The following is a 27,970-nucleotide window of genomic DNA, read 5'->3' on the forward strand; positions in this document are numbered from 1 at the left end:
CATTTATGAGGTTTTTTTTTAAGAAAAATGGATACCATATGAGATTTAATTTTCTGAGTTATATTTTAGATATTGATATATATATAGTTGCATAATTAAGTTTATATATTTTTAATGTTTGCCTTAATAATTTGAAGAATATTTGCTTCCCATCAACCTCATAACATCAATAAAATACATCCCTTTTAATTAAATTATTATTAATTAAAATTTTGGTAAGGTATGTGTATCAAAAAAAATTTGGTAGGGTATTATTCATTTAATTTTACATGAATAGGTAACCACTGTCGTTTTTGTGTATATTTAAGTTAATCAAAATTAAATTGTTAAATACTACCTAATTTTAAGACCAAAATAAAAATCAAATAAAATCTTATATTAAGGATCGGAGGAAGTAGTATTCTATATCTATCCTGTTTATTTATAAAACTTAAGAGCATGCTTTGGCATTTAAGAGACATACCTAATTGTCACTAGTTGCTTTGATTATTCTCATTGGCTGCTCTATAATCACTCAGTTAACTTAAAACAGAATCAATTCCAGGCGAGTACGTCACTGTATACGTTATTTGCTTTAATAATTATGTATAGTCAAGTTTAATGATAATTTTCCTGTGGTTAACCGGCAAGTTATAGTTATCTCAGATGTTAATTGCATCCTTAATGTCTTTTTCTATATAACTTTTTTGGGTGTCTTCCTGGGTTGGACAACAGAGATTTTTAGAATAACCTGTGGAACAGATTAACGTTTATTTAATTTCAGAAAGCGAAATTTTGTCTCTATATATTGTTCGCAGTTAATTGAATTTGATTGTTAGTTATAGACGTGTATGCTAGTAATTGGCATCTTCCCTTCGTTGTAATTAAAAATAGTAACAATCGAATGTGGCCTTACAAACAAACACTAATTAATTGCTTATGATTGATTAGTTGGTTAAATTCTGTGTCTTCCGCTACGAAACCTTATCTACAACCTCAACTTGCGGCAACTTCCCAACTCTTGTGATTTTTGTTTTTATTTGTTGAGAATAATTTAAAAGCAACACGTGGCAAACTTCTGAAACAATGGGGTTAAACCGACGCTCCGATCTTATTTGTCTCCATCATCTACAGGTTTAGTCCCACGCATTAATTTTCTTATTGGGAAAATTAGGATAAGAAAACCTAAATAAAATAATATTTATTAGGAAGGATCTTAAAAATTAAAATTATTTAGAAAAATAAAAAATAAAAATAAAAATTTAAAAGCTAAAGTATATTTTTAGTCTTTTAATTTCACACAAAGTTTTACTTTGGTTCCTTAACTTTAAAAACTAAACATTTAGTCTTCTAATTCTAAAAATATTAACAAAAAATGATAATACTAAGCTCTTGAATATTGATAAAATATTATCAAATACTAACATATTAAGTTTAATATTTAAAACAACCATGATTGTTATAAAAAATCATCATTTAAGACTAATAATTTTGGAGTTAAATGACCAAATGTATATTTTAACCAAAATTAAAAATACCAAATTGTCCCTAACAAAGCACTGGTCCCCCCCTACTGATAGCAATTACGCTTACTATTCCTTCTGCTGCCATTATATCTCTCTCACATTTTACAAACATTTCAATTCAATTGATCCATTTGTCTGAGTTGCGAGATAAGAATACGTCGCACAATGAGCTTCATGAATTCCAAGTTACAAGACAAGAACAAAGAACGAGAACGAGACGGATTCACACACGTAGCATTTATTGAGATGGGTTAGGAGTTTTTTAATGAAAAAATGAGTTAGGACGTTCCTTCCAAATAATTACGATTCTTAAAATCTTTTGTAATAAATATTATTTTTTTCCGGTCCTTCTCCCTAATTTTCCCTTTCTTACTTCCAACTTCTCAGTCTTTGTGTCTCTCTTTTTCTTTTTTTAAATATCATTATTATAAAAGTAAAAATAGAAGTCTTTTGTGTTTCTTTTTCAGTTAAAATACTCTCTAAAAAAATATAAATGAGAAACGCTTAAAAATTGTCTTTGTCATGAATATGATAATATCTTTATAGAGTATTGATTTTCTATTTCTCCCCATTATTCATATCTATTATTCTTATTGGCTACCTATTTCTATTTTGTTTCCAACTCACACTCTCTCCACTTCTTTCTGTTTTTTTTAAAAATAATTTGATCATTCTCTCTCTCCTTATTAATACGGACATTTAGGATATATACTTTTTACATATTTATTGTCCAAAAATAATTTCAACTATTTTTTTATCCATGTAATTTAGTTATTCTTCTATTCATCTCTTATAATAAGAAATGAAGGGAGTATTAGAATTTCAATTAGAAGACACAGAGTCGCTGCGGCTCTTTTATATGAAAAAAAAAATCTCTTGCTTTTTCTTTATTGTTAAAATACGTTGCGTGATTCTATCAACAATGTGGGGTCCGGATGCTCTTAGAATTCTTCTCTCTCATTTACTTCTCATAATCCTATCTCTATTGTTAGTTTAAAAAATAAATAGTTCAGGTTTAATATTTAAAAAAAAAAAAGATATGCACCACCTTTCTTCTATTTATGTACTATAATAATAACAATTTTTAAAAATATTATATCTGAACTATTTATTTTTTGATTCAATGCTGGAATGAGATTTTATAGTGGGAAAAAAGAGAGAGGAGATTCTGAGAGGATCTCTTTTGGTGTGCAAGTAATTTTAACTCTCACTTCAAATCGTAAATATGATTTTGTTATTATGATGATTAAAAATATATATGTTGACTAAATGTCCAGCTAATTGTTCTAGAAGTATCTGTATTTTATTTTAATTTATCTTCAATAATTGACTTCAGAAAATGTGCTTGCTAGGCAAGCAATCGACTACAAGGACATGAAAACACCAAGTTTCTCTCTCTTTCATGTTCTATAAGGACGTGGAGAAAATATAAACCGCGATCAATTCTCAAATTAATAAAATATGTGATTTAGAGTTGTTTGAGTTTTTATTGTTAAGTTATTCAATTAATTAACGACATATATATTGAAAAAAAAATCACTTTAATAGGCATTCTTTGAGAAATTCATGGAGAGAGATCGACATTTACAGCTAGTGTTGATCAAAACAGGATCAACCACATTATATTCTCAGAATTTTTCATAAACGCAGAGACTAGAGACAGAAGAGCTCGTAATTTAAACCAACACTCTGCATTAATTGTACAATTATGAGGTTAACATACGTTTTGCGTTAAACATTTCATCAAACAAGTGGCACGCATAAAAACTAAATAGGAATTAAACTAGCTTTTACAAAACAACATCAGATCAGACTCATCTGACTCAGACCCAGGTTTCAAAATGTGGCCGTGCATTTGTTTGCCTTTGGCCAAAAAAAAAAAAAACCATACATGTGCAGCCCTTTAGAACAATTGCAGAAGTTGCTTCAACTATGAACAGAACAAGATGATAAATGTTAATGTCGCGTTCCCCACCATATATGCTCTTGTTTGGGTACATATCGGTTCCTGTGTTTACATTAGTCACGTACATATATATTAGCCGACGATTTAAAAATAAAAACAGTTACTATTAAACAATGGTAACATAGCTAATAATAAATATTAAATATCTTAAATCGGAATGAGAGTCTATACCAACATAAGCAATAATAATGGGGAAAAATAGAAAGATGTGACATATTTTAAATACAGCATATAATGTTTTATAAGTTATCTTGTACTGACAAATAAAAATTTTTGGGGAAAAAATTTGACTTGATTGAATAAAAAAATCCATTTATTTATTTAATTTTAAACCGTTTTAAAGATAACTGCTTCTGTTAAATTTAGAGACCAATTCAAACTCAAATTCACCAATTCTCTATTCAGCCGGAGTTGAACTCGACTCTAATGATTTTAAATGGGAGTGATTTATTGAAACAGTCAAACAATTCTCAGTCTAACTTGCCAGCAAGAATCACAAGGACTGGCTCTCTTCAAACACACTTAAAAGTTACTTTGGAAAACCCACAGCAAATATCGAGGATAAAAAATAACTTAAATAACCGTTTATAAATTTGTGCAATGTATGTGCATAATCAATATCATGCATCAACATATCATACAACTCTCTGCTCCTCCCTTTTTATAAGGAAATTTTATGCAGAAGGGTTCTTGTAATCCTATTTATAAGAAATAGTATTTTGACTAGAGCATTTATTAAAATTTTCCGTTTTATTACCATCATAAAAAGGGGGTTTTATTATTAATGAGATGTTGAGATCAATTATCAAAAGCCACTAGTCAATTATTAAATGACGATGTTGTTGGAAAGAAATTTTATGGGTAACATTATATATATTAACTTGCTTAATGGTGATTCTGAAAAATTTAAAAAATTGACACTTAACTAAGTCGAATTATTTTTTAAAATCTAAGTAAAATAAGTTAATAAATACTTATAAAAAGGATTAGAAAGAATAATAATTATTTTTAAGTATTAATTTATATAAGAAGTATGAATAAAAGATACATACCTATACACATAGGACCTGGAACTATCCAAGCATGATGGCTGATGAGGCGTCCTGGTTTGGAGTATCAACCTCTCATTCTCCTTCCGCAACAAAACATCCCATATCTTGTCCACCAGATGGCCCACTAAATTCAGATTTCTGCTCATTTGTCATTAATTAAAATTCATTAGAAACCGGATTCTCTTTTAAATAGGCTGCTAATTGTTTTAATTTTCCATAACGAAACAAGATCGACCATGTTTGATGAAGATTAAAGTTGTAATTCTTCCGGTTTTTAATTTAAGAGCTTGTTTAATTTGACTCTTATTTTGATCCTAAATATAAGACCTCAGTCTACTTTATCTTTCCTATTTAATTTTTTTTTAAGATAGTTCTTGTAATAATAGTAGTTCTAACCAATACACACTTGATTAACAAGGATAGCTTAAAAAAGACAACATCTATTTATTACAAAGAACTAACGTAGTTAATTTTTTTAACCTATTCAAATTAATTAACTAGCTCTTGTATTAAAGAGTATTTCAGTAATATTTTTTGATTAGAATGACTCGCAGTCGATCACTGTCGAGTCCTTATAACTCTGTCAAAAATATAAATTAAGAGAATGGAGTTACCCATGTGACGGGCATGCCGCGGGAGAAGAATCTTCAGGCGTAGGGTCATCATCATCGTGTGAAGAGCCGCCGCCGGAATTGGGTCCGTCGTCAGGTGAACAATTCTGCGATGAAAGTCCTTCATTCCCGTGGCTCATACAGTCCAGTTTTCTCTTCACATCAATAACTATATCCTTCAAAAGGGCAGATTCCTTTCTATACAAGCAAAATGCCATTCACTAAGTGGAGACAGTTTAAGAGACAGTCATTTGAATTTAACACAACTAAATTGATCTCTGACTAAATAAACTTTCTTATTAATGGTGAGAGAGAGAGAAAGCAATTAACTAGTACGTACTTATAAGAAGAGCTATCCCAACCAGCGAGATCGGCCGCTTCTTTCATGGCGTTCTCCCACCGTTGCTTTGTCTCCTTCACATTGGACCTAAACAGGTTATTGTGATTTCTGAAAATATTTGAATAACTCCTTTTCTTTCGGACTTCTGAAGGACTAATTCCATAGAAAATGGGGAGGACAATTTGTCCGTTTGTTCTCTTGCAGTTCATTATCTTCACTAGTTCATCCAAAGTCCAACTTGAGGAGGCGTAGTTTTTGGAGAAGACGACGAGTGAAATCTTGGATTGCTCGATTGCTCTTAAAAGCGTGGATGATATTTCGTTCCCTCTTTCCAGATCGCGATCATCCATGTATGTTCTGATATGACTCGTTTCCAAAGCTTCATGGAGATAGCTTACGAACCCGTAGCGGGTGTCTTCTCCTCTGAAGCTGATGAATACGCCATGACTATTTTCTCCTGTAATTGGGCTAGGGTTAGAAGATGAAGGCTGGGAAGATGAACATGAACAAGATGATGCTGCTGCTGCTGATGATGATGATGATGGTGATTTTAAGTAGTCCTGATGATGAGTATTTTCTCTGGTACTAGAGCTAAGGTCGAAGAGGGATGAAGAAGACGATGTTGCTGCGGATGATGATGATGATGATTCCATGTAGGTGTCTTCTTCTCCATCAGTGTTTTCTCTGCTGCTAGGGCCAAGGATGGCCGAGAAATACAAGGAATCATGTGAAGAAGAAGATGACGCTGATGATTTCATTCTGGGTGAATCCTGCTAATTAATAATTCTTCGTTCAATTCACTTTCAGGATTGTGTCGCAGCAGGAGGGTTGACCAAAAGCAAAATGCATAAGCCGGCCGCTTGCTGATCTGCTGAGGGACATATTATTTTTCCCGGAAAGTAGAAAGTAAAATTTCAGTGGAGGTGGACAGGATTTCAGAATATGTCTTTGTAAAACTGTGACATCATGCATGACGGACTCATCTCGCTGCGAAGATTGTGAGAACTGAGAGGAAAGTGAGAGGCCTAACATATAGCAACCAGAACTGGGAAGTGGGAAGAAAGAGATTGAAGGTAAACGCAGCGTTTTGCTGCGTTTCTTCTTGCTTTAGTCGATTACCAAGGTTTTTACTGCCGTTGGATCTATCGGACAGCTGAACGTGCGTGATTGATATAGTCCATTAGATTCATCTAGCCAACCAAACCCTTCTGAAGAAACAACTGCCTTACATATAAAGGATCGATTAGCATTATACATATGCTGACTGAGTCATCTCGCATAAACGCGTACAATTAAGAAAGAGTTTGGAAACTTCCGGGAAGACGAGGCTGCCAAACGTTTAACATTTAAATTCTTTGAAAGCAGATGCTTGCAACCAAACGATCATTTTGTGTTCCTTTATTTATTTACAGCAAGACGTATTTTAATGATTTAATAATTTGCAAGAATGCTGATGCAGTGAAAACGATAGTCAAATTGTTTAATTAAGAAACATTCAAACTCCAAAGTCAGGGTCAAGCTCAGCTCGATCAAGCCCAGTCAATTTTTCGGAAGTCCTATGAAATATGAATTATGAGAAGCCCCGATAAATAATGATGCTTGTCTCTGGTCCTAATACTAGTATTAAAGCCAGGTATGATGCCAAAGTTTTCCATGATTTTTTGTGAACAATCCGCATGCGTCAAGTATATATATACAATGCCAGAGATCAAATTAATGACCTCAATTATCTGAAATTCCCATGTTAATATCACGTACGCCTCAAGTTCTTTTTAACGTTTTGCAATGGGCTACAGATTCCTATTTTTTCCTTTTGCATGCAAAAGAAATTAAAGCTGGATACAATTTGGACAACAGTAATTGAGTCTAATGGAAGGAGCCAGTTTCATAATGTGGCAAATCAATATTTAAATTATTACTGAGAGATGTGTCCATATTTAATACTACTTTCGATTCTTAACATAAGACCCTGTTTGACTTTTATTTTGGTCCTAAATATAAGACCCCAATCCATTTTGTCTCTCATATTTATACATTTTTTTTCCAAAGTAGCCATTCTAACAATGATAGTTCTAGTTAATACATTTGATTAGTAAGGATATTTTAGGAAAGATAACACCTATTTAAAACAAATAACTAACTCAACTTACTTCCTTAATCTTCTCAAATTAGTTAACTGGCTTTTATAATTAGGACCGAAGGTAGTACTCAACAATGTCTTGAACATGGTTGCTCTCCATAAGGAGACACCTATGTTAGAAAAAAAAAAAAGTGGATATGATATATTCATTTCTATTACACTACAAACTTGATCCACCTCATTGGTAACATAGAGCTGCGTGATTAAAGTGCCCGTTTGCTTTCACTAAAATAAGTATTTGTACGGTTTACAAAACTAACTCATTTCTTTCTTTTCTTTTTTTTGGCCATCATTTCGTATATTTATCTTGTGCAACATAAAATGTAATGTACTAATGTCTGTGTGTGTGTATACACACGACCAACACCTGGTGCTGCTTTTTTCTTTTTTTTTTTCCGGTTATGAAAGAACTTCAGTGTCTTGAAACGGAAGGAATAAAGGACACTCGCAACTCACAAGGGATTTTTTTTTTGGGTTTTTGTATGAAAGAAACTTGGGCAGCTAGTCATAGTCACATTCACCCGGATTCGATCGTTGTTACTTTAAAAAGGGCATGCTTTATGTCAACATCACTTTAACCTTTTTTTTTTTTTTCGAGTGGGACGTCACTTTAACTTTAAATATGCTTACTGACCACCCGTGAGCTATTAAAATACATGTATATGTCTACAGACTCGGGGAAAAAAAACGATATTTTTATTAAGAAAATAATAAAATCGAAGTATGAAATTGTAATCCAAAATCAAATTAATTACGTAGAGAATTAGATCAAAAGAAAGTTGAAGAGTAAAACAAAATTTATAATATAATTGAAGGATAAAAATACATTGGGACCAAAATATGTTTCATTCTATTTATGGGCGAAGTGAATAGTTCCCAATCCTTTAATTATGTGTTATCAAATGGTCCGGCGTTATTTAAGAAAAAATATATATTTACAGTAAAATCTTAAGAGCGGAAAATAATAGCGGAATTTGACCAAGTCGATCTTGTGAGTTGGAGTGAGGAGACCGGATTTTTTTTTTCCCTTTTACGATTAACTCAATGAGTTGTATAATATATATATATATATATATATATATAATACTCTAGCCAACCAAAAGATTCGGATTCCTCCATTATCAGCTTAATTTAGTTGCTGCGTTACGTTGACCCAATTTTTTCCATTTGGATTCTTGTGTCATAAAAATGTATCTATGCCATTATATAAATTGTTCGGATCCTGTGAACATTTGGTCCTTGTATATTCTATGATAAACCTTATGCTCATAGAAGTTAAAGATACTCTAAATCTAATAAATTCGGCCAAAATGTGGGGTGGCATGGAGTATAAATGGGTATATAATAATTAACAATGCTCATATGAAATATATCTTTTTTACATGGTTATTATCATATTGTCTCGTTGCAATAGACAAAAACTATAGATGGCTTTTATAAAGTGAAAAATATATATGGTTATAAATATAAGCAAGAGTTTACGGCTATATATGTCTAGGCAGACGTTATTTATTTCTATAATTAATAGGCGTCTTCTAAACTTTAATGAAATAGTGGGCAACCGTTTTGATGAGCTATCAAATTTGTCAACATTTATTTCTGTAACTAGTAATTTTATTTTAGCCAGCATAACAGCTTTGTACGTTAATAGGAGAGTTGTGAGCTTACAGGCTGCAATTTTAAACCCTATTGAAGCCCAAAACATAGTACAAGGGCCAAAATGACAAGATGGGTTTTCTCTCTAGGGTCTCACTGTTCTAGATCCTTCTTATTGTATCAGCACCCTCCTCACAATTGTTATATATGCAATATTTCAATGTACATGCAATACACAAGAGAAATACACACACATAGTTTTCATACTTTTCTCTCCTTTTTGTCTCTTTATAGTATCAGAGCCATACTCCTAGGAGATGGCTAGCTCTCCAACTCCCAGCTCTATCACCACCCCACCTAACACTCCTTCCTCGTCCATAAATCCATTCACAGTCCCTGCTTCACATCTTTCTGGCCATATCACTATTAAGCTCACTCAAGACGACCATCTTATCTGGAAATCACAAATCATGACTTATCTCTTTGGTCAACAGTTGTTTGGTTATATTGATGGTTCTATACCTCAACCTCCTTCTAAAACTTCTTCTGGTCTGCCCATCAGATACTATATTTCATGGTTCCATCAAGATCAACAGGTTCTGTCAGTTCTTCTTGCTTCTCTTTCTGAAAAAATAATTCCCCAGTTCATTAGACACAAAACTTCAAGATCAATGTGGATAGCCTTGGAGACATCTTTTTCCCAGGAAACACAAGCCAAGCTAGTTCATCTTCATCAGCAGATCACTAACTTGAAGAAAGGTGGAGAATCAACGTCTGAGTATCATAAAAGAGCCACTATACTTGCTTGCTGACTCTCTTGTTGCCGCCAGAAAACCTGTAGCAGATGATGACTTTATTACCTATCTCCTTGCTGAAACAATAGGAAGGATCTAGAACAGTGAGACTCTAGAGAGAGAGCCCATCTAGTCATTTTGGGCCTTGTACTATGTTTTGGGCTTCAATAAACAGCCATAACCATACGCTGACATATATGTAAATTTAACTTTTAAAATACAAAAAAAAAAATCAATGATTCAATTAAATTCCAATATAAACTTCATCAACGACGTCGTTACAGCAAAAAAGAACAAGTACTAATTACCAAATCATTGTAATATATTTAGTACAGCTCAAACAAAGGATCCGTTATTCCTACCATAATAAAAAAGAAATACTACCTCCAATCCTTAATATAAAATCTAGTTTGTGGTTTAAAATGAACAACAAACTAGATCTTATATTAAAGGTTGTATTAGAGGTAGTACATTAAAACAAGATGTGCAGCTAGAAATAATTTTTGGTGGTGCTTGAAATTTCCATTTCAGAAAGCAGGTCAGGGGTGAGGCGAAGCTTCCTCCACTTCTTCTCTATTGTTATGTATTTGTTCAGAAATCTCTTCTTGAAGCTGTGCCGGTTGCTCTAACCTCTTTCGCTGCAAATCCATGTCTCCAACCAAACAAAATATCCATAAAACGTAAAACGTCCCCACATTACAATAAACAGAGAGGAAGATTATACATAGAACTTCCATCAATATTTGCCTTGCAAGATGATCGAGACTAGAAATAAGTATCAGTGGTTGGTTAAATTTCCATATGGGAAAGCAAGTCAGGTGTGAGACGAAGCATCCTGAACTTCTTCTCCATTTTGAGTCGTGTGATGCGTTCCAGGGTTGCCTCATGGTTTCTTTTATTCTCAGAACTATATACTTCTTCCGAAAACTCTACTTGAAGCTGTGAAAGTTTCTCTAACTTCTCAACCTGCAAATCCAGGTCTCTGACGTTCACCCCATCAACTTCCTCCAACACAAACTTCCCTATTTCCTCCACGATCTCATGTTCTGTCCTGCATATACATCACAAAATATTTCTAAATCTACTATCTGATTTTTTTTCTTTAAATTCAATTCGTACAATCAATTAATTACCTGTTGATGGTACAATCCCAGCCCGAATAAGTAGAAGCTTCCGTCAAAGCATTCCTCCATTACTGGACCTTCTCCGAGCTACCCTTAAAATTCTGTTCATGAACTGCAAATGCTTCTGCATAACTTGCCATCTGCTTACGGACAGTGCTTGGATCTACGTCATAGAAGACAGGCACTAAATGAATCATATGAAGATGAAGAAGGCGATGATGAAGCTGATGATTTCATTTTGGGTGGCTCTTGCTAATTGACAATTCTTCGTTCAATTCATTTTCAGGATTGTCTCGCAGCAGGAGGGTTGACCAAAAGCAAAATGCATAAGCTGGCCTCTTGCTGATCTGCTGAGGGACATATTTTTCCCGGAAAATAGAAAGTAAAATTTCAGCTGTGGTGGGCAAGATCCCAGAATATTCCGTTTAAAACTGTGACATCATGCGTGACGAAGTCATGTTGCAATGAAGATTGTAAGAACTGAGAGGAAAAAACATGGAAGGAGGTTTGACAAAGATTAAGGCGAGGTGAAAGAGAGGGGCCGAACATATAGCAAGAAGAGCTAGGAAGAAAAAGATTGAAGGTAAACGCAGCGTTTTGCCGCGTTTCTTGCTTTCTTGCTTGGGACGGTTATGAAGGTTTTTTTGCCGTTGGATCTATCGGACAGATGAACGTGCGTGATTTGATGTCCGTTAGATTCATCTAATTAATGGCCGGGACCAAACCCTTCCAAAGAAATTAAGAGGATTGATTAGCATTATGCTGACTAGGTCATCTCGCATAGACGCATACAAAAAGAGTTTGGAAACTTCTACGAAAATGAAAATGCCATATGTTTAACATTAAATCCCTTAATTAGTCCTCACTTTTCGTTGTATTAAGTTTTTATGGGAAGGTTGGAAATCATCGCAAGTGTTTGAGGTAAAATTTGTTATTCCTCGTATGTTGTTATTCATCGTCGCAAGTAATTAATTTCATTTTTTTTTCATATTATCTATCTCCAAATATATATAATTTGATCAATTAATATCTTACTGATCGATCTAATTAGATATGCCCATTAATCTTTATTTTTTTTATCGTTTTTATACAACGAAATTGTGTTTTTAATTTTAATTCATATACTTTAATTTAACTAATTAGTGTAAAGTTAGCCAAAAGAATGTCCCTCGCAGGTTGCTCTTCGCAAGAAAATACCACTGTGTCAGTGACGTCGTGAATTTCGATTGGTTGACGTTAATTAGTCCAGGGTGGAAGCAGATGCTTACAACCAAACGATGATTTTCTGTTCCTTTTTTATGCTGAACAAGACGTATTTTAATCATTTTATACTAGCTCCGATTCTTAATATAAGATCTCATTTGATTTTTATTTTGGTTCTAAATATAAGACTTCAACCTATTTTATCTCTGATATTTATGTATTTTCTTCTAAAGTAGTTTTTCTAATAATGGTAGTTATAGCCGATATACTTGATTAGTAAGGATATTTTAGGAAAGACAATATCTATTCATTACAAATAACTAATTCAATTTATTTTCTTAATTTCTTCAAATTAATCAACTAATTCTTATAATTAGAAGCAAATGTAGTAATTTGTGACGAAACGCTGATGCAATATAATGAAAATGATAGTCAACGTTTAAGAAAAGAAACATTCAAACTCCAGATTAAGTCAAGGTCCAGTTCAGCCTAATCGAGCCCAGTCAGGTCTTCCAAAAGTTCTATATATGAACCAAAAAGCCCGATAAATGATACAGCCTCTTCGGCCATATGCCCACAAAGATTGATTTGGTTAATAAGGAGTTAACTCGTAATTTTGTCAACGTGAGAATTTTATTGATGAGCAATTCTTAAATGTGTCAGGACTCAACTCATTAAAACTTTTTGTTATATGAAAAAACTAGGCATGATACAGAAGTTTTACATGATTTTTTGTGAAGAAGGCAAGCTTCAAGTACTATTTCTAGTCGTTAACATAAAAGTTAATTTGATTTTTAATTTGGTTTTAAATATAAGGTTTTAATCTATTTTATTTTTTATATTTATCTTTTTTTTAAGGTAGTCTTTGTCATAATTACATATGTTAAATATTTATTCATATGACAGTTTTAGTTAATATACTTTATTAGTAAAAGTATTTTAGAAAAAATAATACTTATTTATTACAAACAACTAACTTAACTAATTTTTTTTAATCTACTCCTCCGGTCCTTAATAAAGGACCCAATTGTTGAGTTGGTTTTGGTCCTAAATATAAAACCCATTTCTTATATTTATCAATTTTCTCTAAATTACCCCTAAAGATATTCTTTCAACACCATAATCAAGTAGAAGAGTGAGAGATGTATTAAAAAAGATGATCATGGTGTTTTAGGAAAAACATGTCACATTTCTTATAATTAACTAACTTATCTAACTTCCTTAATCTAATCGAATTAGTTAAATGGGTCTTATATTAAGGACCGGAGAAGTATTTAAATTAATTAACTAGCTTTTCTATTAAGTACATGTAGATATTATATTATGTTATGCCAAAGATGAATTATCTCAATCATCTAAAATTCCCATATTAATATCACGCCTCGAGTTCTTTTTAACGTTCTGCGATGGGTTACAATCTCACAAAGTTGGATACGATTTGGTCAAATTCTACTACAAACTTGATCCACACCTCATTTGTAACATAGAGCTCAAACTGAGGATCTGTTTCTGCGTGATTAAACTTCCCGTTTGCTCAAGTATTTTTACAATTTAATTACAAGGCCAAGCTCATCATTTCATATATCATATACTTGTACAAAGTAAAGTGAGTTTTAATTGAATCTTGAAAGAAATTACAGAGAGATAGATTCCATATTTTGTTAACAGTGGATGCTCTTGAATATGCCACTATCACTTTGTCTAGAAATAAGCTTTGCTGTTAACAAAATTAAATGTGATGGTTCATACAGAATCCTCTGTTATTTAGCAAGCATATACATGAGTGCTTGTTTGACAAATAAATCTTCATAATGACTGTAAAAAGAAGTTTTCTTTTTTTCCATTTTACTATACAGGATAGTTGTCAATTCTTACCCCTACAACGCATTTACAGCAATAAGATCATATTAATTAATAGCGGCATGCTTTGAGAAATTCATGGAGATATATAGATCCGATATTGCAGAGTGTTGATGGAAACAGCGTGGATGAACCACATTATAATCTCAGAAGAAAGGTATGAGTTCATAAGCCCAGCTAAACCAAGCACAAACGCATTCGGGGAAACAACACCTTATTAGACTTCATCCAAACATTTGAAACAAGTGGCACAAATTAAAAAGGAATTAAACTACTACGTTATAACAACATCAGACTCAGACGCAGTTAAGTTTCAGAATGTGGCCTTATTGCGCTTGGAAAGACGTACGTCGTACGATCTTGGAGAGCATAACTGGCGATGGTTGCTGTGAATGCAACGCAGCGTTTCAGAGTGAATTTGTAGAAGATGAGGAGGAAGGCTATTGTTGTGCGTGCTCCATCGATCGTGTTAGGTTTCCCACCAACGTTGCGCTGACCTCTGTACATAACGGTTCCTGTGTTTGACTTCACATTGTCATTAATTGCCTTTGTGAAATATAAATATATATATATATATATATATATATATATATTAGCCTCCTCATAAGACCACCACAAAAGGGTCCCATATACACTTGAAAGTTCCTTATATATCTACTATCTCCCGTACTCAAGAGCCCATTTGACTTTTAATTTGGTAATAAATATAAAACCTCAATCTACTTTGTCTCTTATATTTATTCTTTTTTCCCTCAAAATAGTCCTTGTAATAGTTGCACATGTTAAACGTTTTATCACATAGTAGTTTTAGCTAATACATATGATTAGTAAGGGTATTTTAAGGAAGACAACACCTATTTATTACAAATAACTAACTTAACTAACTTTCTTAATTTATTCAAATTAGTCAATTAGTTCTTATGTTAAATGACTGGAAGTAGTATTATGTTAAGATTTTCAATCACACCTAAATATATATTCTTATTTTTTTCATATAGATTTATAATTTAATGATAATACTCCTCCGATCCTTAATATAGGATCCAATTGTTAAGTTAGTTTTGGTCCTAAATATAAGACCCATTTTTCATATTTATCAATTTTCTCTAAATTATTCCTATAGATACTCCCTCAACTATAATCAAGTAGAAGAGGGAGAGAGGGTATTAAAAAATATGATTATGGTATTTTAGGAAAAATGTGTCACATTTTTTTATAATTAACTAACTTACCTAACTTTCTTAATCTAATCAAATTAGTTAAATAGGTTTTATATTAAGGAACGAAGGAATATCTATTTTAAAAAAGATAACTCCAACAATCTTTTCACTGTGGGAAAAGGCTGATCGTTTTTTTAACCTTCTTGTACAGTTAAAAGTAAACTAATACTCCTTCGATTCTTAATATAAGACTTATTCAACTAATTTGATTAGATTAAAAAAATTAGGTAAGTTAGTTAATTATATAAAATATGACATGTCTTTCCTAAAACACCATAATTATCTTTCTTAATATTCTCCTTTCCTCACTTACTTGATTATGGTTGAGTGAATATCCATAAGGGTAATTTAGAAAAAATTAATAAATATAATAAATAGGTCTTATATTTATGACCAAAATTAATTTAACAATTAGGTCTTATATTAAAGACCGGAGGAGGAGTTATTTTAAAGTATTTATCTAATGAGTATGAATAAAAGGAACGTACCTATACACAGAGGATCTGGAACCATCCAAGCTTGAGGGCTGTGGCTGATCTGGCTGATCATGCCCCCGGGTTATGGGCATCACAGATTCTAATTCTAGTTGTCTCTTAACTTCCACAGCTATAACTTCCACGAGCTCTGATTCCGTTCTATACCAAGAGACACACATTATTAGTCCTTGGAGATCTATTGTCATTTGTCAACGCCCCATTTTATTTTATCTGGGCCCCACAAAAATAATAACAAAAATATAATTTTGTTGATTCTCTCTTGCAATTTGAAAATTCTCCTTTTACAATAAATAATTAAAAACAAGTCGTTATAACAACAACAACAATAATCTCATCCATGATTTCAATCCGGATTAGAAAATAGAGAGAAATCCACTGCTTCATCATCTTGTTTTTCTTAACCTGCAATCCATTAATTATTTTTTTTTCTTTTGAGGACTGAAACTAATTCTGGTATTATCGCGTGTTTGATTATTTACTTGAATATGTGGTATTGGAGGCATGCATGATGAATTTTGGTTTGTCTCTTTCTTATTCCCATCATGGTTCGTGATGTGGCAAATGAATTTGATTTGTTTCCTTGTTATTGACTCCTATATGTACCTTATTCTGTTTCTGTACATCACATTTTTTTAAAAAAAATTTTCAAAACTATCCCCTTAAAATTTTTGATGGCGTATCGCATTAAACCCCCCCCCCCCCAAAAAAAAAACAGGAGATTGGGACTTGGACGACGACATCCATCTCCATGTAAAGCTCTACAAAGAACGCCATCTATATATTGATAGTTTAACACAGCTATTAATCTCTGACCAAACAAACTCTCTTAGTAATGCCGAGAGAAAGAGAGAGCAATATTAATTAATCGGTACCTGTAAGTGGAGCTTTCCCAACCAGCGAGATTGGCGGCTTCTTTCATGGCGATCGCCCACCGTTGTGCTGTCTCGTCCATGATGGCCCTAGACAGGTTCCTGTGATTTTTAAAAGCAGTTGAATAACTCCTTGTCTTTCGGACTTCTGAAGGACTGATTCCATAGAAAATGGGAATGACAAGTTGTCCGCCTGTTCTCTTGCACTTCATAATCTTCTCCAGTTCATCCAAAGTCCACTTTGAGGAGGCATAGATTTTGGAGAAGACGATGAGTGAAATCCTGGATTGCTCTATTGCTCTTAAAAGTGCCGATGGTATTTCGCTTCCTCTTTCTCGATCGCAACCATCCATGTATGTTCTAATATCATGCCTTCCCAAAGCAGAACGGAGATGGTTCACGAAACCGTGGCGGGCATCTTCTCCTCTGAAGCTGATATATACGTCATGAGCATTTTCTCCCGTACTAGGGTTAGGGTCAGAGGATGAAGCAGAAGAAGATGATGCCGATGATTGCATCAGGGTGACTGAGATTGAAAGAGGGTGAAGAATGGAAGGACGCACACTAAAATGGTGCTCACGCTTTTATTGTATAACCTGTGCAATACAATACATTAGAGGAAAAGGAGAGAGCAGGTGGTTACAACAATATATTAACTTCCTGGAAAATTCTTAAGCCGGCTGCTTGCTGATCTGCTGAGACACATATTAAGAGGAAAATAGAAAGTAGTATTTCAGTGTACGGAAACTTCCTGGAAAATGAGCGGGTCAAATGTATAAGATTAAATCCCTTAATTAATTAAGCCTAGCTTTTCGTTGTACTTGTCTGATCCTTAATATAGAATTTATTTAACTAATTTAATTAGATTAATAAAATTAGATAAATTAGTTAATCATAAGAAATATCATATGTTTTTTCTAAAATATCATAATCATTTTTCTTAATATCTCATTCCCCTCTCATATTTGATTATTATTGAAGGAGTATCACTAAGAATAATTTAGAAAAAATAATAAATATGAAAAATATGTCTTATATTTAGGACAAGATCAATTCACTAATTAGGTCATATATTAAGAATTAGATGAGTATTAAGTTTTTTTACAAGAAGTTTGAAAATCATTGCAAGTGTTCGATGCAAAATTTATTGTTCCTCGTATATTGTTATTCATTGTAGTCGCAAGTAATTAATTATATATATTTTTAATATTTCTCTCCAAATTTGATCAACATACAATATCTTACTGTACTAACTAGATGCCTATTAATCTTAATTTTGCATTGCTTTTGTTAGCACTATTTTCTTTCTTTTTTGGCACAAAGTTTCTTATAGTTTAATTATATGTAAAACTTAACTTAATTTGTATTTGTTCAAAAATCTGTTCTTGAAGCTGTGCCGGTTGCTCTAACCTCTCAATCTGCAGATGCATGTCTCCAACCAAACAAAATATACATAAATAATAAAACATCCCCATGTTGTAATATAAGCAAATGGATATTGTATATAAAACGTCCGTCAATGGTGCTTGAGAAAGAATAGACAATATAATGAGGATAAATGAATATTCTGAGACACTGTAGTGGTTGTACTCGGATTCCTTTCATATATATAGGACGCAACAGATAGGGTTTCTATGAGCTAGACAATTATAACCATACACGTGTAGGGAGGAGATATAAATGATACAGCTGTACAAGTATTTAACCGTATAAACAATAAACAATGTAATTATATTCTAACATTCCCCCTCAAACGAGAGGGTGCAATACGCATCCCGAGTTTGTTTCTGCATGACTGAAAAAGAGCTTGAGCAAGGGGCTTGGTAAAGCAATCTGCTACTTGTTGAGTTGAAGGAATATATCTAATGTCGAGCTTTCCTACTAACACCATATCTCGCACAAAATGAATGTCTATTTTGATGTGTTTGCTTCTAGCATGTTGCACTGGATTTGCTGCCAAGGCCTTAGCACTGAGATTATCACACCAAATAAGGGATGGTCTCTTTATGAATAGACCTAATTCGAAGATTAGGGAGCTCAACCATTGTAGTTCAACTGCTCCATCAGCAAGGGCTCGGTACTCTGATTCTGTACTTGACCGAGCGATAACTCTTTGTTTCCGTGAGGACCGACAAATCAATGTACCTCCAAAGTATACACAAAAACCACCCATCGATTTTCTGTCATTAATGTTTGTTGCCCAATCAACATCAGTAAAGGCATGTAACTGTAAAGACTTGAGAGGTTTCAGATGTAATCCAAAATGATAAGGACCCTTTAGATATCGAAAAATCCTCTTTACTGCTTGAAAATGAGTGGTCCTTGGTTGAGAAAGAAATTGACTAAGCTTATTTACAGAATAAGCTATATCAGGATGTGTAGTAGTTAGGTACTGTAGAGACCTAATTGCTTGCCTATACAGAGTCGGATCATTCATCAATTCACCATCATTCATTGAGTATTGTCTCCCAGTAACCATAGGAGTAGTGACAAGTGCACAATCAAGCATATTAAATTTCTTCAATATATCAAGTGTATATTTAGCATGCCTGAACTATCTCTATAGACCTCAAGACCAAGGAAGTAATACAGTGGACCGAGATCCTTCAAGGAAAATAGAGTATTCAGTCTTTTCACAAAGGTATTCAAGTAGTTCAGATTGTTTCCAGTCACCAAAATATCATCCACATAGATCAAGACAAATACTGTTAGCTTGTCTATCCGTAAGAAGAAGAGGGAGATATCACTCTTAGCATTTTGAAATCCCCAATTGATTAAAGTGCACCATAAGCGATCAAACCAAGCTCTGGGAGCTTGTTTGAAACCATATATTACTTTGACTAACTTACAGACATGATTCGGTCTCTACCGATCGACAAAGCCCTCTGGTTGTGTCATGAAAACGTCTTTCGGCTTTAGGAGTGACCCATCTGGTTGGAACTTAGTTTTGAAGACCCATTTGCTATCAACAAGTTTCTAGCCTCTATATGGAACTAATATCCAAGTATGATTTCTTTGGAGTGCATCAAATTCTTCTGCCATTGCACAACGCCAATGAGAGATGGCTAGGGCATCCTTGATTGACTTGGGTTCTAAGCACTTGGACAAGGAAAGTGGATCTTCAGAGTTAAGAAGCCCGACAAAAGGATATTTGGGCTTAAAACACCCGCTTTGGCCCATGTTGTCATGACATGAGTGTTCACATCTCTTGGCGGATTGACTGGAGGAGATGGCCATCATTTGAAGCTTGGCCTGATGAAGAATGGACGTTAGTTCACCTGAAGTTTCTGGTTGATTTGCAGCTCGGTCCAAAGAAGTATGATCAGTTGCTTGAGTACTATTGGACCCATCACTATCAACTGAAGAGATGGATGGATTAGGCTTATGGACTGGATCAGCTGTGTCATGAATTCTCGGTGGTTGAATAATCAGAGGCTAAACAATGGATGGAGAGACAGAGCCCAATTTGTGATTAAGAAAACCTGTGGCAAAAGGAAACAGAGTGGGATAAAAAACAATATGTCTAGAAACAAAGATTTTCCCAAAGGCGCTTAAACACCTGGATCCTTTATGCTGAGCGGCTGGTCCGAGATATACACATCGTTGACTATGAAACTGAAATTTATGCTCGTTACACGGTTTCAAACAAGGATAACATGCACACCCAAACAGTTGGAGACTCTTATAATCTGGATCCTTTTTATATAATTTGAACAGAGGAGTTGAGCCATTAAGCATTGGTGTTGGAAGTCTATTAATCAAGTAAACAGCCATATAGAAAGCATCCACCCAGTATGTGAGAGGCATATGAGCATGCGCAAGTAAGGTTAGCCCAGTTTCAACTATATGTCTGTGTTTTTCTCTCTGCTCTACCATTTTGTTGAGAAGTGTAAGGACAAGTAAATCTGATATTAATACCAACAGTTTGAGCAACAGGAATAAATGGTTTATACTCTGATCCATTGTCACATTGAAATGATTTTATTTTGGCATCAAACTAATTTTCAACAAGAGCTCGAAAATGATTAAAGGCTGGGATTGCTTCTTCTTTATGTTTGAGTGGATATAACCATGTGTAGCGACTAAAATCATCAACAAAATGGATATAAAATCAGTAACCATTAACAGATTGGACCGGAGATGGTCCCCAGAGATCAGTATGAATTAACTCTAGAGGAGAAGAAGCTTGAGAATGAGACTTAGGAAAAGGTAATAGCTTTGATTTTCCAAATTGACAAGCTTCGCAAGTATAATTTTCATTCACATGGATATTCAATTTACACTTATTTAAAACTTGCTTCAAAACTTTAGAACCAGGATGTCTAAGAGTATGGTGCCAATAAACAAAATCTGGAACTGAATGCGTGTCTGCGACATGTGCTTGTGGCTGAGGAGATTTAGGTCCTATTGGATACATTCCGTGCTTAGGTAGAAGGTTAGATTGAGAATGATTACAAGGAATAGTAGTAGAACCGACACCCAAGATAGGACTCCGTTGTCTAGTACAAGTGTATAGATGAGTCTTACCTATGGGAGCAACATAATCCAGCTGATCTAAATCCGGTGTGACGTGATAATTTGCTCCACTATCCATATACCAAGCTGGGTCAGCAACTGAGTAGGGATTAACATAGTAAGCTTGTGGGTTATAATGATCTGGAGCCCGAGGACGATGAAAACCAGAGGAGTAGAAGTTCGGTTGGGGAGGCGGGTACGCATTTTGCTGATCCATCCGATCATAGCACGTTGCAGCAAAGTGTCCATACCTTTCACAATAGGTACAGAACGGGCGACCACTACGGCCACCACTACCACTACAGCGTCCTCTGGAGTAACCACTGTGAGAGCCGCCACGGCCATGCCGGCCACCATGATTATTGCTGGAGTTAGAGGAGCGACGGCCTTCATCAGACATATCGGCCTTTTGTGCGATATTGGCACTGGGTTGAATGGTCAAAGATGACATTTGACTGAGCTGCTCAACGCGACTTTCAAAAGCTAACAGAGAGGCCTGCACTTCGACCCAACTGAGATGAAGTTGGTCCGATAGCTTGACTACAATGGCATTGTAATCAGCATCGAGTCCATTAAGAGTGTGCAAAATAAGGTCTTTTGTCGACACTGGTGCTCCAGCTAGTGCTAGCTGATCTGAGATATTTTTCATCTTACCCAGGTACTCTTTCATTTTCAGATTGTTCTTTCGTGTGCTATGGAGCTTAGTTTTGTGAATCATAATCCGAGCCTTGGTTGAAGCACAGGTAAGGCTTTTGGCTGCAGTCCACAACTCTTCGGCCGAACGACAGTGGAGCAGCTATGCTGCAACATCTTGAGTCATCGTATTTCTCAACCATCTGACGAGCATACGATCTACAGAATGCCAGTTTTCATACTCTGGGTTTGATTTTGCCCTAGTAGTATCGCCGGCTACAGCTGGAATGAGACGAGGAGGAGCATGACCGAGACCGTTGATGTGGGATTCCAGCTTGTTTCCCTCTATTAGAGGCAGGACGACCGACTCCCAAACAAGATAGTTGGTGCGATCCAACTTGATCGCAGAGGTCTGAGAGGATGAATTAAATAGACTATAAGTCTTTGTGACTGTTGAATCAGAAGCATCAGACGTATTGGGAGACGCCATTTCCTGGCTCTGATACCAAGAAAGAATAGACAATACAATGAGGATAAATGAATATTCTGAGACACTATAGCGGCTCTGCTCAGATTCCTTTAATATATATAGGACACAATAGATAGGGTTTCTATAAGCTATACAATTATAACCATACACGTGTAGGGAGGAGATATAAATGATACAGCTATACAAGTATTTAACCGTATAAACAATAAACAATATAATTATATTCTAACAGCTTGCAAGATCTTTACTTCTCATGGAGGTCGAACGCGGCATTCTTAAATTGTGATAGATCAAGCTGATAGTTATTGGATGTCAAATTTGTATCAAGCTTATTGTTATTGGATGTGAAATTTGTTCTAAGTTTTGAATTTGGGATTGAAATATGCGAAATATATATACACCATTTTATTCTTATTATTTGTCACTTGCAGGAGTTTCTCACATACTAAGGAGAGCATTAAATAGATGAAGCCTTTCACTTTTGCCTTTATTAAGAAGAGCATCAAACACTAGTCTTCAACTTTACTATAATTAATAGGGGAAAAAAGTAGAAATGAAGTACTACCTCCGGTCCTAATTATAAAAGCTAGTTGACTAATATGAGGAGATTAAGAAAATAAGTTAAATTAGTTATTTGTAATAAATAGGTGTTGTCTTTCCTAAAATATCTTTACTAGTCAAGTGTGTTGGCTAAAACTACAATTATTAGAAGGACTATCTTAGGAAAAATTGCATAAATATGAGAAACAAAGTGAATTGGAGTCTTATATTTAGGACTAAAATAAAAATCAAACAAAGTGTTATATTGAGGACCAGAGGTAGTATTAAAAAAGATAAAAGTGACAAATAAAAAGAACCAAAATTTCTCTCTGACAAATAATAACGATTAGAGTGGTATAGATGAGAGAAAAACCTTGGGTATAATTACTTTCTTCACAAAAGTCAACTGGAGAGAAGTTGAAAGGAAATGATACAAATGAATAGAAAATTCGCTTGGAGTTTCGGGGAAGTTGAATTAAGTTTAAAGAATTGAAAAATAAATCCCACCTTATCAGTTGAATCTAGATTCTAGAGAAAAATGCAATGACCCCCCAAAAAATCTACAATTAATTTTGATAGTTAATAAAACTGTGTGATTAGTTGGGAATTTTAGGAGACCACAAAACTTTATTTAAAGATAAATAAGAACACTCCAATTTCATCATGTTTTAATTAAAATAACATGAAAGAGATTGCTCATACCAAACGGACCCTTAAGGGAGGGCACAGGACTGCACCCAACTCTGCCTGCGGACTCTTCATTTTTAGTTTCTGCTACACATTTTTCTTACAGATTACTAATTTAATTATTTTGTAACATTTAAAAATTTAATTATTTTTTACTAGAAAAAAATTCAATTATTTAGCTTTTATTTTTGGGATCGGAATAATTGTTATATAAGACCAAGAAAAAAAGGAAATTATCTTAATTAGCGTATATATTTTAGCCAACCAAAAGATTCAGATTCCTCTATTATCAGCTTAATTTAATTAGTTTCTGCGTTACTCGACCCAATTTTTTAATTAAAATTAATGGGTTTATACTAATTTTGGTTCCTGAAATTTGATTTCATTTTGATTTTGGTTCCTGAAATTTAAACTAATTATTTCAGTCCCTGAAATTGGATTTTATTTTGATTTGCTTAAAAATGTTTGGTCACTGAAATAAAGTTTTGGGAACCAAAACTATTGGTTCTAAATTTTAGGAATTAAAATCAAAATAAGACCACATTTTAGAGATGAAAAACAATATTCTTCTAATCTTAAATGTAAAACATATTTTGTAGCATAAATTATATTACAAAATGGGTCTTATATTTACGAGTTGAAGAGTATTAACCCAAAATTTATTTACACCATTATATAACTGTTTGCATCCTGTGAACATTTGGTCCTTGCATCTTGGAAGAGTATTAACCCAAAATATTTAATAATCATGGTAAGGATGCCAATTGCCAACTGACAATTAAATAAGGACGTAAACTATCACATAAACTATTAATATGTTTGTGTATATTTTGTCAACTATGAGTTGTGCTGGACAATCAAAAGTTTGCAAAGTTCACTCAGTTTTTAGTACGAGGAAAATTTAATTAGGATAGGCTTAATTGCTCTTTACTCTCTGCAACTCAAAGAAAATTATTCTATACGAATGATTTATTAAGGACAAGAATGGTACTAATTCTAATGTTTGAAACTAAAAGGATGCTTGGATAAAACTAAATCATGTTTTTAAAAGTGATTTTACTATATATGAAGTAAATATATCAGGGGAGTTTTATCTCTATTATTTGAAGGCATCTCTTTCACAAGTGCTTTTGAGATTAGGCGAACACCTTGTAGAGTCTTCGCCAAGTGCTGTAATTGAGTCAACTTATTTTTTTTTTTTTGGGTAACATGAGTCAGCTTTGAACATGAATGGAAAATAAATCCCCCTTCATTGCTTGAAGCTAGATTCTAGAAACAAGTGCAATAATACGGCAAAAAGAAAAAAAAAAAGAAAAAAGAAACAAGTGCAATAATGACCCGGAAAAATTTCCAAATAATTGGTACTAGTATTCAATATCACTGAAGTTTGATTAGTTGGGAATCTTCAGGAACAACAAAAAATTTATTTAACGATAAATAGGAACAATCCAACTTGCCATATGATAACCGTCAACGCATCAAGCTAGTGGGGTTCTTAATTATAGCCGTCGAGTTTGACTAATCAACATTTTTTCAGGGACAATGAGAATTTTGGTCAAACAAAAAAAAGAGGACGTTAAGAGCAGACTTCAAGTCGTGGAAACTTCTTTTTTTTAAAAAAAAACAAAAACAAAAAGAGTGAATAAAACGAGTAAAAATGACTGGTAATAGAAAGAGACCTTTATTAGTTATTTACTGCTAATGTTACTCTTCGAAATAAAATATGCTTACAATACGGATGCAGGCTGCCTTAATTTCAGATGAATTAATAAATATATTTGTTACAACACTAATTATTAAAAACACGCTTCAATCCAAATAAATTCATTTCAATATATGACTGCACAAAGTTTGAATCAATAAATAATCTAAAATTTATAGAAAATCATATTATTTATAAGTCAAAAATAATATGACTACTTTATTTGCAATTTGATTTTAAACTATATAACATAATATAATGAAATCCTATGCGTGAAACAAGTATAGGGAGTTGAGCCAAGTCAACTTTCCTACTTTCATTTTTTTCTTTTTTTGGGGTGGGGGTTTTGTTTTAGGTCCTTCTTGCATGTATGACGACTCAAACAACTTAAAATAAAACATTAAATCCTTTTCATTCGGGTTTTTTTTTTTTAACCATTAAACCGGATAACTCTTCACAAGTCTTTTTGTTATTAGTACATATCAGAGTTTTTACAACCTTCACTCGATTAAGAGTTGAGCAGCAATGTAACATTTTTCATTTTTGACACACCCGCACAAACTTAGAAATGGGAAAGCCAAAATAATAGAAGTACTAATTAAATATATCTATCTCAGACAAATAGAGCAAAACAGGAACATAAAACCTGGAAAAATTACCGTTACATTTGAGCTAGAAAAAACGATAATTATTGGGAGGATAAGATTGTTGGACGTGAGAAAGCATGTCAGGAGTGAGACGAAGCATACGAAGATTTCTCTCCATTTGCAGCTGAACGATGCATTGCTTTGTGATATCAACCTTGTGAAAGTTGTCGATACTTGGTAATTTGCGTGCATATTCATTCTGCAGCTGTGCAAGTTCTTCATACTTGGCGATCTTCTCATCTATGTCTCCTACGTACACTCTGTTCAATTTCTCCAACACATCCTTCGCTATTTCCTCCACCAGCTCTGATTCCATCCTGCACCAACACACAAATTAAAGTTCCCAAGTTATTAATTCTTCACAGCCACTGTGATATACCAAACTTAATATAATTAGCTTTCCTTAAAACGGTGCTCTGTTTTACCTGTTGATGGTGCAATCCCAGCCAGAATAACTTGCAGCTTCTGTCAAAGCGTTCCTCCATCTTTGGATCTTGCTCAAGTCATCCCTAAATCTCTTTTCATGTTTCTCAAACGCTTCTGCATAACTTGCTATCTGATTGCGCACGAAGGAAGGATCGATGTCGTAGAAGACAGGCAGCACTATTTGGCCTCTGGTTCTTTTGCATTCAAGAATCTTCAAGAGCTCATCCAAACACCACTTGGAGTTAGCGTAGTTCTTAGAGAAAACAATCACAGAAAGCTGAGCATCCTCAATAGCTTTAAGAAGAGTGGTTGATATTTCGTCTCCTCTCTGGAGATTATAGTCCACGTAGGTTCTGATGTGGTTCCTCCTGAAAGCTGCGTTGAGATGGCTTGTGAAGCCCTTGCGAGTGTCTTCTCCTCTGAAACTGATGAACACTTCGTGCTTTTCTGCAGGAACAGTACCACTGGAGGATGAGCGATTCATTGATGCCATAACACAAGTTGTTTTGTGTGGAAGTCTTCGTTGATCGGATCTAACTCTTCTACTGGGTTTCAAACTCTGAATGAAAGCTTTCGTCGCTTATATGTAGGACCAAGGGTGCTTAAAGATGAAAAACCTTTTTCTATTAAAGGGAAAAATTAGTGAGAGCTGAGAAGTCAATGGCTTGGATATAAAGTTAATTGAGCAGGCGTAACCTTCTTAGGAATAATTAAATTTGAAAAATTGTTGAGAATTAGCGCGGACCACAATAAGGGAAGACTTTCATTCAAATATTAAATTCCTTTATAAACCTATTAATATTACATGAAATTCGAGATTTATATTTAAATCTTTTATCAAGAGCATATGAATACTTTTCTTCATAGGTATAAGAACTAGGTAAAATATTAAGAAATATGGGAAAAAAATCAAATTATGATAAATTCATTTTAGGCCAGATAAATTCATTTTATTTTATTATAATGAAACTCTCAATCATCTTTCATGCAATACCATATACATGGAAGTGGGACCTCATGAATATTTTCACAAAAAAAAAAATTTATTCAAGAAATTAAAATCTAATGTGTGATCAAAATATGAAGTACGAACGAAGAGACTTAATCACTCTTTTTTTTTTTTGGCAAGAGAGACTTAATTAAATGTACAGCCATCAAATTTGACCCGGGAAGAAAAAAGAAGAGAAAAAATAGGAAAATGTGAATAGGAATGGGCGACGAAAAGGCCCGCACTTGGGCATTATATTCCCAATCCCTTAGGGACGCATTAATATATTCCCACTTGCCAGCTTGAACATTGCAAAATTCCATATCATGTAAATTTAGTAACTACTCCTCGGTCCTTAATATAGGACCCAATTATTGAGTTGGGTTTGGTCCTAAATATAAAACCCATTTATCATATTTATCAATTTTCTCTAAACTACCCCTATGGATACTCCCTCAACCATAATCAAATAGAAGAGGGAGATGAGGTATTAAGAAAGATGATTATGGTGTTTTAGGAAAAATGTGTCACTTTTCTCATAATTAACCAACTTACCTAACTTCTT

General features: G+C 33.9%; 2 protein-coding genes across 3 annotated transcripts; both read right to left on the reverse strand.

Moving 5' to 3' along the window:
• Window positions 1–3,190: 3,190 nt before the first annotated feature.
• On the reverse strand, window positions 3,191–23,170 carry LOC114748369 (disease resistance protein RLM3-like). Of its 2 annotated transcripts, none has more exons than XM_028936743.1 (5): window positions 23,164–23,170; window positions 5,475–6,247; window positions 5,138–5,332; window positions 4,524–4,661; window positions 3,191–3,513 (listed from the first exon to the last, which is right to left on the reverse strand). In XM_028936743.1, exons 2-5 carry the CDS (start codon window positions 6,230–6,232, stop codon window positions 3,462–3,464), a joined length of 1,143 nt encoding a protein of 380 aa, XP_028792576.1. In that variant the 5' UTR covers window positions 6,233–6,247; window positions 23,164–23,170; the 3' UTR covers window positions 3,191–3,461. The 2 variants fall into 2 exon arrangements, with proteins under 2 accessions (XP_028792576.1, XP_028792577.1); XM_028936744.1 differs by lacking the exon at window positions 23,164–23,170 and adding an exon at window positions 10,071–10,075 and having other exon boundaries at window positions 5,475–5,853.
• Window positions 23,171–25,832: 2,662 nt separating this feature from the next.
• Window positions 25,833–27,035, reverse strand: LOC114748355 (TMV resistance protein N). The gene is made up of 2 exons (XM_028936732.1): window positions 26,417–27,035; window positions 25,833–26,308 (listed from the first exon to the last, which is right to left on the reverse strand). The coding sequence occupies exons 1-2, from the start codon at window positions 26,908–26,910 to the stop codon at window positions 26,017–26,019; spliced, it is 786 nt and encodes a 261-aa protein (XP_028792565.1). The 5' UTR covers window positions 26,911–27,035; the 3' UTR covers window positions 25,833–26,016.
• Window positions 27,036–27,970: the final 935 nt, after the last annotated feature.

This window comes from Neltuma alba, unplaced genomic scaffold (genome assembly GCF_004799145.2).
Source record: "Neltuma alba isolate B1F8T4 unplaced genomic scaffold, ASM479914v2 tig00005686_pilon, whole genome shotgun sequence".
NCBI classification, from domain to species: Eukaryota; Viridiplantae; Streptophyta; class Magnoliopsida; order Fabales; family Fabaceae; genus Neltuma; species Neltuma alba.